The sequence below is a fragment of the Fulmarus glacialis genome, unplaced genomic scaffold (assembly GCF_000690835.1).
Source record: "Fulmarus glacialis isolate BGI_N327 unplaced genomic scaffold, ASM69083v1 scaffold10135, whole genome shotgun sequence".
Taxonomy (NCBI): Eukaryota; Metazoa; Chordata; class Aves; order Procellariiformes; family Procellariidae; genus Fulmarus; species Fulmarus glacialis.
Genome location: NW_009212326.1, coordinates 24,864 through 36,768, shown reverse-complemented (window position 1 = coordinate 36,768; position 11,905 = coordinate 24,864). Strand labels below are relative to the sequence as shown.

At 48.0% G+C, this 11,905-nt stretch overlaps 1 protein-coding gene across 1 annotated transcript; it reads left to right on the top strand.

Moving 5' to 3' along the window:
* Positions 1 to 3,406: 3,406 nt before the first annotated feature.
* Positions 3,407 to 9,558, top strand: LOC104076834 (cis-aconitate decarboxylase-like). Its single transcript, XM_009577844.1, has 6 exons — positions 3,407 to 3,427; positions 4,014 to 4,068; positions 6,980 to 7,167; positions 7,343 to 7,435; positions 7,727 to 7,932; positions 8,640 to 9,558. Exons 1-6 carry the CDS (start codon positions 3,407 to 3,409, stop codon positions 9,556 to 9,558), a joined length of 1,482 nt encoding a protein of 493 aa, XP_009576139.1.
* The last annotated feature ends 2,347 nt before the right edge of the window (positions 9,559 to 11,905 follow it).

The window sequence follows — 11,905 nt, the reverse complement described above, 5'->3', positions numbered from 1 at the left end:
ATTAATGAACCTAAATCCCAGTGTCTACTCTTAAACACACAATATTCCTGGACAGACATATATGTTTTGCAAACATCAGTGGCCTCTGGACCCTTTTGTTCCACTAAAAACCCCATGTTTTCCTTCTCTCCATTTATTCTAAAGGATGTGATTTTCACAGAAACGAAGAATGGAGGATAAATGGACTCCTAACAGCTCTGAACTGATTCAGCAACTTAAACTCTCATGAAATGTGGAAAGGATAAAAACTTTCAAGTGAACCTTGGGGGACAATTAATTCATTCAATTATTTGGTTGTGCTAAAGGTTAGATTTTCTGGTTCAGAAAGAGATGCACCAAATCACGGGAGGAACGCTCTCTTTTAACATCAAGCATCTGTATAAACTACTGACTTGAAGGCCTAAGAAACGATGAACCCTTAGGAAGAGCTGAGCAGCTACCTGTGGAGTCGATGACGTTGTCTTTTTTTTTTTTAAATAACATTCAGATATAAATAAGCAGTTTGGTTTAAATGGTTATACTTGGAGGTGGGCCACAATATTAAGTTCCTCCAGATGTTTTGCTCCGAAATAGTTCAGACAGTGGCTTTCTAGGCATGCTGCAACAAGCCCCTATTTTGAGTCAGTCTCTGGAGGAGGATGAGATGGGTTTTCTGGAGGAAGATGGGCTGGCCAGTGACTGCTTGGCTCACAGAAGTGGTTTTCAATTTGCCAAGGCTCACTTTGTTGGCGGTTCCTGCATAACTAGCCGTGCTAGCGGTTTTAGAGCCTGCGACATACAGCTTGGTTTTGTGAAGGATGTAGGGACACAACTCGCAGGGCTGGTTCCCTCTGCTTGCAGTGCGGTCCTTCATAGGACATCTGGGAAGGGGGGAGAAGAAATACCAGAATATGCCATACCGGGCTACGGAGGTGCAAAGGGAAAGGATGTGTGAGGATTTAGACCAAGATATGGAAAAGAAGGAGGAGGGTGAAGGAGCCTCCCTTGGGAGGAGAAGGTTTTGGGGTTGGAAACAGCCGCAGACCTGCTCTGCTCACACCTCCCCACAGCATCCCCCCGTGCACTGCCAACACAGGCTTCTGCTCCCTGTCCTAAGGCCATTTCAGCGTTTGTGCATCGCCTCCCCTCCTCTCTTTCGTGCAATACAAGGACACATCACATAATTAATCCCCTCCCATTGTGCTCTCAGGAGTAGCAGCACTGGGAATGCTGTGGGCTGCACCAAGAGCTGGAGAAACGAGGGTCTGCGTGGAAACATTCAGAGGTGTTTTCTGTTCAAAGTATGCCCAAGGCTTGTTTGTCCCTGGGATAAAACCACCCATTGCTGCTGTCACTACCCGTTTTGCACAGCTGCTGCCTCTGGCACTTTGTGAGGACCTGTTTCTCCACATGCACCACACAAAACTGACAACGTGCCCCCTCTGCTCCCCGCTCCGTGCAACACAGCAAAGGGGGATCTCCCACCAAGTCTTTCCTTTGCCCTGAAGTCTGCAAGCTGGGCGTCCTCGGCTGGGACTGATGCAAAGTAGCTCTTTGGGTAGAGATTATGCAGGCAATGCAGGGCTGTACGAAGGCAGAGGAGCAAACGGGAAGCCCCTTTCTACCATCGGGGGTTAGCAGCTCTCTGTACACATGGGGTACCAGCCAGCACAGCCACTGTCCGGGAAACCGCGAGGATGGAGACCTCCCCACGGTGAGGAGGCACCTGCAGAGCTGGGGTGCTGCCAGGCCTTGAGAGCTGGCTCTGCCAAACGGATGGGGCAGCCGGGGGTGATCCGTCCCTTGCAAAAATCCCTCGTGCAGCGAGGGCAAAGCCAAAGCCATCCCCTCACTCACCCAGCCTCCTCCATCCTCTTTCCTTTTCCTGCTTTCCCCTGACATTCTTCAGCCTGGGGTTTGCAGAAATGGCTTGTGAGGTCCTCCCTCCGTCCTGGCTCTTCTCCCCTCTGCATGACCTCTGAGCCGTGCCCACGTGGCCAGCGTGCCAGCTGGGCTGCAGCCTCTGAACACCTTTTCCTTTACTTGCCACCTTGCTCGCAATAACTTCCATTCACCCCCTCCAGAACAGGTTATTCCCCTCTGCACCCCCTTTCCATCTTGCTGTTACACCTGGGCTTTGCAGACATCGCTGTGTGCATCCACTTTGCACTGACGTCTGCTGCCTGTGCTGCTTTACCTTGACTAATACCAATGGGAATATGCTGGTGTGTGGACGTTGTCTCCACAGGAGGTTGGAGCAAGGCTTGGCATGCCATGGGACACATATATAAATACCAAGACGTTAAATTTTCAGACACTGATTCCCCAGTGGCGTTTTGCGATTAGTTTTCCATCCCACCTTATTAATGATAACAAATGTTTATATAGCTCTGAGAAAATACTGTGTCTCTCAAGATAAACATGTTAAGAGAATGAAATGCAATTCTTCTTGGATAAGCACACAGCAAGATTAACAGTGCACAACAAGCTACACAGCTGGAATAAATATCACAACCCTGACTCTCCTCTGCTGACAAACAGCACGAAGTTGCCTGAGATGCATTGCTGTGTTCACAGTGCTCAAGGGTCTGCCTAGTATCTAGTAGAAAATTCAGGCTGGTTTTAAATGCAAGATGTATCACACCAGGCTGTTATTCTGTACAAAATAATATGCAGCATGTTAAATGTCCCCAGGTTTCACTGCTGGACAAAGCAAAGAGCCATGGCATTCCCCCAAAGTCCAAACATTCATTTGGGAACGAAGGGTCCCCGTGTCTCCTGGAAGCTACAGAGTTCACCTCCGCACTAACATTTCAGTGAACTGGCAGCACATGGCAGGCAACATCGCAGAGCTGAATATTTAGAAGAAGGAGAGCTATGAAAAGATTCAGCCAAATGAGAAGACACTGAATGTATTCAAGAAAAGCATCAAAGAAAAAAACGCCAATGCCACGCTTCTCCCTCTGCAGCTTGGATTACCTGGTTTGGTGACACTTCAGCTCAATGGGAGGATGCTCTTGTCCCTCTCATTTCCTGGTAAGTACCAGTTTTATAGTCCTCCTCTGTAGGAGGAGCCTGGGGCCAGTTGCTTCACACATTGGCACCTGCGGCATTTTGGAGACAGGAGTTTCCTTGAACTTTGTCAGTAATTGTCCTAAATCTTTTTTTATTTCCTGAAACCAGGGGGGTTTCCCTTCTGTTCAGCAGAGAAAAACCACCCCTCCTCATCTATTCCCCCCACCCTCTCAGTCCCCAGAGGCTGATGTCATCACACTTGAAATTCAGTTGCAAAAAAACAAAAAGCAAATTGCCTTTCAGAAGCATATATAAACCCTGACAGCAAAGCACCTTTCAGACAGACACCTCTCCCATCCCTCGAATAGAGCAGGGCAGAGCTGGGCATTAAGCAGTGGTAACAGCCACCAGCATGGTCTACTTCACCTTGCAGGTAACTCCTCTTTCATGTACAAAACCTATTCATCTCTAATCTTTCCTTTTTCACTTTAAGGAGGTGATGTCGTTTTCCGGGCGGTTCCTCAACTAGTCAAAATTGTCGTGACATTAAATGGGAACCTGTCCCAATACTAACAAAATCAGATGGTTTTCACAGACACTTTATTCGTAGTTAACTAACCTGTTCCTTCCATGCCTGTTCCTTTTATGTGTCCCAAACGTGTTTTGTACAGTGCCATGGCGGGGCGGTTGTTGTTGTTGGGATGTGCTGTGTGGTTTTTTTCTCCTCGTGTCCTTTCTGAGCTGGTCCTCCTTGCAGCTGTAAGAGGATTTCATGGTAGGTCTGAAAAGGCTGTGCTGCCCCTTCTCCTGTACTGCTTTATTTCCCTGGCTGCTCTTGGCACTCCCGCTGGACTGAGCTTTGGAAAGTATTTTTTTTCTCCTTTAAATATGTAGTTTTATCCGCTCGTTTGATCTGCAAGTGTCTTATAATGCCATGTTAGAGGCACAACCAGTAAAACGGCTCTGAAAAAGTTCAAGCAGCTTAGGTGACAAATGCTCTTTCTCTGTCTTTACTCTAGAAATCCCAGAAGTTCTTGGCAAGCTCCCGGCAAGTTCACAAAACTGCTGCTCACGGTTTGTATCTCTCTGCAGAACAGCATTCCCTGTCCTTTTTTAAAGAGCATCCCTAAATAATCATGTCATTACTTTTTAAAAAAAAAAAAAGCGCTGGGCTAAGCGCACTGAGATAAACCGCTCACATTCTCAGAAGACGAAGCATGCCTGGGGGGTCTTGTGATTATTGCCCTCGGTTGCTAAAGAACAAGGAGAAAAGTAACAAGAGGTAAAAACGTTGATTGCTAGTCCTGCGCTAAAAGAGAAACTTTATCTGATTTAGAACCAGACTTTCCAAGTTCTTACTCTTTGACCCTAAATGTAAGACATTTAAATTGTAGCTGTCATCGGATTGCTCAGATCCTTAACTCCTCCGTCAGTCATTACTTCTTTATTACATCTAACATTGCTATCAGCATTGCTTGAAGTGATTCACGGATCATTCCCCGTGTCTCACAGCCAGTGTGCTGTCTTCTCCAGCACTGCATCTCTACAGCTTCTCTGCTTCAGACAAGTTAAGCAGAACTTTGCTGTGTAGCCACTTGGTCTATTGTAAGTTTGTCTATTAATTTATTTTAAAATGTGTTATTAATACAGTAAATGCAATGCATGTTACTTAATGAACGCTTAAGTGCAAGAGAAATAATAATAATCTACGCAGATCTATTTGCTCTTGGGCAGAGTCTTTTTTTTTATTAAGTTCTGCAGCACAGAACTGTTGTCCATACCAGGACAAAAACACTGGAGCCATGAAATGCTTTTTATAATAATTATTATTATATTATGAATTATTATTATTATGGAGGGTTAAAAAATATCTCTGCCTACTGAAGTGACAAAGAGCGTTTGATGATGGGAAGGAAGCAATCAAAATGTTATGGGTGCAGAGTGATTCGAGCAGATTTTCCTCCAGCCTCTCCTCCAGCCTCTCTCACCGTTTCCTTCTCCTTGGTGCTTTCGGTGGTGGTGGACTGAAGATGCTCTCTGGGTACACAGAGAGGACACAGATTTTTGTCAGCAGAAGGTTTCCAAACTGCTGAGGGTTACAGATTCCGATAGCAATATATTTCATAGAGCCGCTGCGAGGGGTGAATTTTATTTCAGTGAGTCACAGCAATGATGACATTCTCAGCTGTGTTTACAAGTAGATTTTAGACTCCTAGGCTCTAGGTGAGTCCAAATACATTTGCAAGCAAACTGTGAGTCAGTAGGCATGACATTTAAGAATGAATACAAGCTAGTGAAATTAGGGAACGGTCTTTTTTTTAATTGGGATATTTTCTGTTTAAAAAATGAAGTGTCATATGTACCTGCTGATTTTGGTGAGGTTTCCTGCAAGATGTTGAAGCAAAGTATTTTTATTTCCTTGCTTCACTCATCTTGACTTTTTCATGTGATTAGTTTCGTTTGGACATCAATGCCATCTTTTATCTGTGTGTGTACCCCCCACATACATATATATGTGTGTGTATATATATATGAATTTGCAATCATGCAAAAGTTAGCTATATTGAATTTTATAGTTTTTCTACTCTCGTGTGCACTCTCAAAATGATATTATAAATTATAATGGGTCATAATAATTATAATTCTATGAATTATAAATTCATCAAAGCAAAGCAATTTGTCACTGAAATTAAAAAGTACAATGGTCCCAAACGGGATATTTTCCGTAGAATTTTAACACCTCCAAAGATTTGGAAACGCTGACTTCCAAATCCAAAAGTTCCAGTGGCTCGTGCTGTCTGCCCAGCTCTACCTTACAGGTCATAAATACAGGCACCGATTTTGCCTTGGGAAGCTCAACGTGTTGCTTCTTGTCTACCGGTGAAGGTGTTTCCAGAGAGAAGAAAAACTTTCCTTCAGACACCAAGCTCAGGAGATCTTCTGGTTTAATCCCCTTCTGAAGCATAGGCTGAATCCTCTGATATGCTGAGCTCAGTGAAAGAACACACAAAGGCCTTTTTTTTAAGCACTAACCTCCTTTTTAGCACATAGGCCTTAAGAGCTTTGCTGGCTGAGTCAAGACACCTCAGTGCCTTGTAGGACCAAACTTCTGGACAAATCCAGGCTTTGGGTCTAGTCCTGCTTGCCAAAAAGCAATGGAAGCTATAGGAAGTTTTATTTTTCTGTGATCCACTCCCAACAGGGCACCACTGGTAATGGAGCAGGGCACCTGCTCTGCCTTTTCTCCTGATAAAGGGACGTAATTTGTATTGACCCCCCAAAAGATGGTTGCTTGAAACCCGGGGTGGGGGGATGTGGCTGAGCCCCGAAACTGCTTCACTTGGACCTTCTTGAAGCCACCCCAGGAGGTGCGCAGAGCAGTCCCTACAGCACGTGAAGGCAGTAGGAGCCAGGATGTGCTGAGGACCCTTGGAAACCCATGGCTTCACTTGGACCTTCTTGAAGCCACCCCCGGAGGTGCGCAGAGCAGTCCTTACAGCACGTGAAGGCAGTAGGAGCCAGGATGTGCTGAGGACCCTTGGAAACCCATGGAGGGGGACAGGATTCACACCAGCCTGCTCGCCTTGGGCTCCCTGTGCTGGCGACGAGGGAGAAATGGCACCTCCCCTCAGAGAAGATGCCAGTCCCCTTGCCAGGAGCATCTCTCCGCTGTTTATGGAGGAAGCCCGGAGCAATGGTGCTCCTCTCCTAGGCTCCGCCAAGTGCCTGAAGCCACAGGAGGTGACTCTGGGCCCAAATGGCATTCTCACAGCCTGGGACAGCACAGGGAAGCTGTATGTCACCTCCCAAATCCATAGGGCTGTACGCAGCCCATGACCCAAGGGACATGCTGGGCAGCTCCTGCACTCTCCAGCTGCCTTTGCCCTTCAATAAATTCAGTGAGACCAGAGGGTGAAGACCTGTGAGCTGTCAGCACATGGCCCACATGTGTCTTTACCCCCTCCCCTCTCTCTTGGTGCTGCAGTGGTGGCCAGGAGCGCTCCAGAGGAGACCGTGACCGGCAGCTTCGCCTCCTTCATCCATGCAGTTCGGCCCGAGCACTTGTCCAAGACCGTCCGTCAGAGAAGCAAGAGGATGATCCTCGACAGCATTGGGGTTGGCCTCGTGGGCAGCACGACGCACGTGTTCAATATCGCTCTGCAGTACTGCCGGGTAGGAAGAGCCCCATATTGCCATTACGTGGTCCCCACCCTGACATCACCACCCTAACCAACGCCTTGTTTCACGGTTGATGTAGGACTTTTGCCTTGCAGCAGAGGGGTGTTCTGGCATCACACAATCACTGCTTCACCCAAGGTCCTCACCTGAATTTCTCTCCCTTTCACAGGAGCTGTACTCTTCGGTTGCCGTGAGCTCTGTCTATGGCAAGCCAGGTGTAAAGCTCTCCCCCACGCTGGCTGCGTTCACCAACGGAGTTGCGGTAAGGCAGGCTCTTCCAGGAGAAGCTCTGCTTTGTGGTGCCTTCAGAGACACTAGTTAGTATTACGGAAGCAGACTGATGACTGGGAGGGGTAATGGGGGACAAGAAGTCATGGGCTCCTCTGTAGTCTTGCACACTGCTTTTAGAGGGACCAGAGAGCCACCATGGGAGCACTAGGTGACTGGTGGATGTTGTTACAGATGTAGCCTCAGCAATATCAGCAAGGACCCCTAGCTCCCTCAGCTTCCAGCCTCCCTCACCAGCGTGTCCTTATCTCCATTTCTCTGGCAGACTCACTCCATGGACTTCGATGATACCTGGCACCCTGCTACTCACCCGTCAGGGGCTGTTCTACCAGCTCTTCTGGCAGCTTCCCAGATGTTACCTCCAAGCACGAAACCCAATGGCATGGATTTCCTGCTGGCATTTAATGTGGGCCTGGAAGTGCAAGGAAGGCTCATGCATTTCTCCACTGAGGCTCACGACATTCCAAAAAGGTAAACCTCCTTTTCTTCATCGAGTAGGAAGAGGGTTGGTGAGTCTGTTAAAAGGCCTACTCAGGGTTTCAAAGTGTTAGTTTAAGTCCAGCTGAACTCAGGATCAGGGTAAAGCCAAATGCCAGTTCTGCCAGAGCTGATGCGATACCACTTACTTCATATTCATTTGGTGACCTCTGTCGGTCTTGCCTCAAAAGTAACCATCAAGAGGACTACCATTGAGTCTGCAGGGTCGTCATCTAAAGTAACCAGGACAGGCAGTGGCCCACAGCCATGCAGACAGTTTAATTGTGGGCACGGTCCCTGGCACAATTTCTGCCCGTGCCAACTGCCGTTCACCAGGCAGTGCCCTGGTGTGGTCCAAGGGATAACATCGACCAGGAACTGTTACCCTTGGGCGTGTTGGATGAGGCCACCTTATTTGTCTGGGGGAGAGAAAGTTTGGTTGAATGGACAAATTAAAAATTGCTTTCTGGAGATGCTGAGCTCACTCTGTTGTCTCCAATGAAGTCTCAAGTAGACGTTTAGTTTTTAGGTGGCTAAATTTTGAGTTAGGTGAGTCCCACCTGCACTAGAGCCTTGAGGGATTTCCAGTGGCTGACTTGGCAGTTCATTTCCAACCCTGTGGGCAGGTCTGGTAGGTGAGGTGCTTGGGTGCTCCCTGGGCCAAGCAGGCAGGGATGCTCATATCTGCATTTCCCCTTTAGGTTCCACCCTCCCTCGGTGGTCGGTACCATGGGCAGTGCCGCGGCCACTGCAAAACTGCTCTCTCTCAGCACGGCCCAGTGCGCACACGCCTTGGGCATTGCTGCATCGCTTGCGGGGGCACCCATGGCAAACGCCGCCACCCAAGCCAAGCCATTGCATATCGGAAACGCCACCCGCCTGGGCTTCGAAGCAGCACTGCTGGCTGCCCGAGGGATGGAGGCTAACCCCTTAATTCTGGATGATATCCCTGGTTGCTCTGGATTCAGTGCTTTCTACAGTGTCTATCAACCCAAACCACTGTCCACACCAAGTGACCATCATGAGTTCCTCTTGGAGAAGCAGGATATTGCTTTCAAGCGATTCCCAGCCCACCTGGGGATGCACTGGGTGGTGGATGCTGCCTTGTCTGTCCGGAACCTCTTCATCAACTACGCAGGGTCCTTCTCTCCCTCTTTGATCCGCACCATTGTGCTGAAGATCCCAGTGTCGAAGTACATCAATCGGCCTTTCCCCAGCTCTGAACACCAGGCCAGACACTCCTTCCAATTCAATGCCTGCACTGCCCTGTTGGATGGTGAAGTGGGCCTCAGCTCCTTCACAGAGAGCAGCATCCACCGGCAGGAGCTGAGGGAGCTGCTGGACAAAGTGGTGGTGGAGCACCCTGAAGATAATGCGGCCAACTTCGACAAGATGTACGGAGAGGTGGCACTGCTCCTGCACAGCGGGGATGTCCTGACAGGCAAATGTGACACTTTCTATGGGCACTGGAGGAAGCCTCTGAGCAAGGAATCGCTCCTGAAGAAGTTTCGATCCAATGCCTCTCATGTGCTTCCAGAAGAAAAAATAGAAACCATCATCACTATGGTGGACAACCTGGAGGATCTGTCAGATAGTTCCCAGCTGGCCTGCAGCCTGTGAGGGAACAGCAAGTGGTTTTTTTTATAAGGGACTTGTCCTGGTGAAAATCTGATTCCTTTCTTCATTGGTGCTTTACTATTAATTTCCAATGACAGGGAAGTTCCCACCCCTTGAAGTCAAAGTAGACGCTTTAATACCAAAGGAGCCCACAAGGCAGGCGGTGTGTCTGTGTCAGTAATTAGTATGCAGATTAAATTTCAACTCGCGGTTGATGCTGAGTAGCTGAAAGGCCACTACAAATACAAAAAAAAATCCCATGGAATCTCTGAGAATCCTGGGGTATCATCTGGAAGCCAGTTCCCCAGAAGGAACTGTGTCTAGATATTTTTTAAAGCTGCATTCAGAGTTTTTTCTGTGCGGAATGCCTAACCGCTGAGTCTGGGAAGAAGAGGAAGTTCAACTGCAAAATGTGTGCTTTTCTTAGTGCTCTTCTGGGCACTTTTTGGATCATGGTTAGTTAGTCATGCTGGCCAGCTGAAAAATCTATCAGTTACTGTAAACAGCTCTGCCTGCAAAACTTTCAGGCAGAGAGGGATTTTTTTTCTTTTCCAGTAAAAGCCTCCCATTTCTCCACTTGGAAAGTGTTTGTCACTTCTCTGTGTACAAGGGATGGTTCAAGGACCCTTAAAACCTGTATGTCTTTTCTGAATGAAGGGCAGTTGATAGGTGAGGAACCCTACATCAGTCCTACACCTCCATCCTACGCCTCCTGCGAGGTGATGCCTGCCAATCCTCGGGCTGTGCCACGTCGTCCCTCCTGGCTTTGCGCAGGTCACCCAGGCACCCATTCAGAGCTGGCAGACCAGAGGTGGTCTCTGTAGTCCGTGCGGAGATGGGCACCTCTGGATGGTGACTTGGGCACATGCACGCTGTGACTCACATTGGGAAATTCCTGCTCCTCTCCCCTGAGAGGAGGGAAAGCTTACTGAGACTCAGTCCTTATCTCATCTTTCCAGCTGGGATGAAATCAGTCCTTGTGCTCCTGAGTAGCCGTTCACCGAAGGGCTTTCTTACCCTGCGTCCTTCCTGAACAGTAAGGTGGAGAACTAGGCAGCATTCCTCTGTACCGTAAACAAATACTGTGATTGCTGATCCAAAGGACTTGTTTCCAATGTGATCATGATATAGGTACAGAATGTGTTGCAGGAGTTAGGGTTGCCTTCTGCAAGGGGGACCGAGATGGGACAAGAAGGAATGTGGGCCGGTTCCTTTTCCTTTTTAGTTTGCTGGTAGTGGTCTATGCAGAGAACTTCCCAGCCAGAGCAAAACTCTTTGCCCACCTGTTAATCCACTCTCTCATGCTGTCTAGCATATTCACACTGAATCTTTCTGAATAAAGAACTGAAGTAAATTCATTTTCTGCATGAAGATTTAATGCTACGTTATGTAGACCATCAGGTTTTCAGTTTTAATCTGAACGTATGCAACACAGAGGCTTTTCCAATAGAGGGGCAGCCCTGCAGAGGCTAGGACAGGGCCAGCTAGAAGGCTGACCTGTGGCCAGTGATTTCTCCAGAGTCATATATTTACATTGAGCCCTGCAGGCTCTTTTTCCTGGTGAGAACAATAGCTATGAGCCAGCAAAGCCTGGCTGTGGTTAAACACGATCTCTCTCGGCTGTCCCATCAGATGCCATCCTGACACCTTTCGGCAGACGATGTGTAAAATTAGGAAGGGAAGGCGCAGGAAGGCTGATAGGTCCAACTTTCCTTTTATTAGGCCCCTTATCGGTTGCAGCAGTAAGTGGCTTTTCCGGAGCATCTAAGAGCTACAGGCATACCTGAGATTTTTTTCATTCATGGTGTTTCCTCTAAAAGCCTAGGAACCTGAAAACGCCTCCAGTATCCCAGCCCAGGAAAGTGTCTCACTCGTTATTTCCAGTTTCAAACAGCAAATGTTTCATATCCTTAACTAATTAGGAGGTCCAAACCACTGGCAAGGGAAGCGAGGCCTTAAAAAAGCCAAGGAAAAAAAATGGCCTGTGAAAATTATAGACCAGCTTGTGTGACACTGATTTGTGTATTCAGCAATTAATATGGTGCCACCAAAGTCCCTAACTTCTCCTCTCAGGCTGAACAAGAAAAGAGCCGTTGTCCTTCTGTCTACTGCTGTTCCAAGATAAACGACACTTAAAAGTAAGAAGAGGAAACATTTCTCCACAAACATATTTACGGTAGCAAGCTCAGCGAATGAAAGGACACTTGCGGTGCGGAGCCAGGATCCGTGTTAGGAATCAATCAATAACTGCGATCCCCCGCCAGAAAATTAACAGGGCTCCGCTGGCAGAAGCACTTGGCCAGGGAGAAGCCCTGACCAGCGGAGAGCGGGGGCAAGCTCCCCCTCCCGT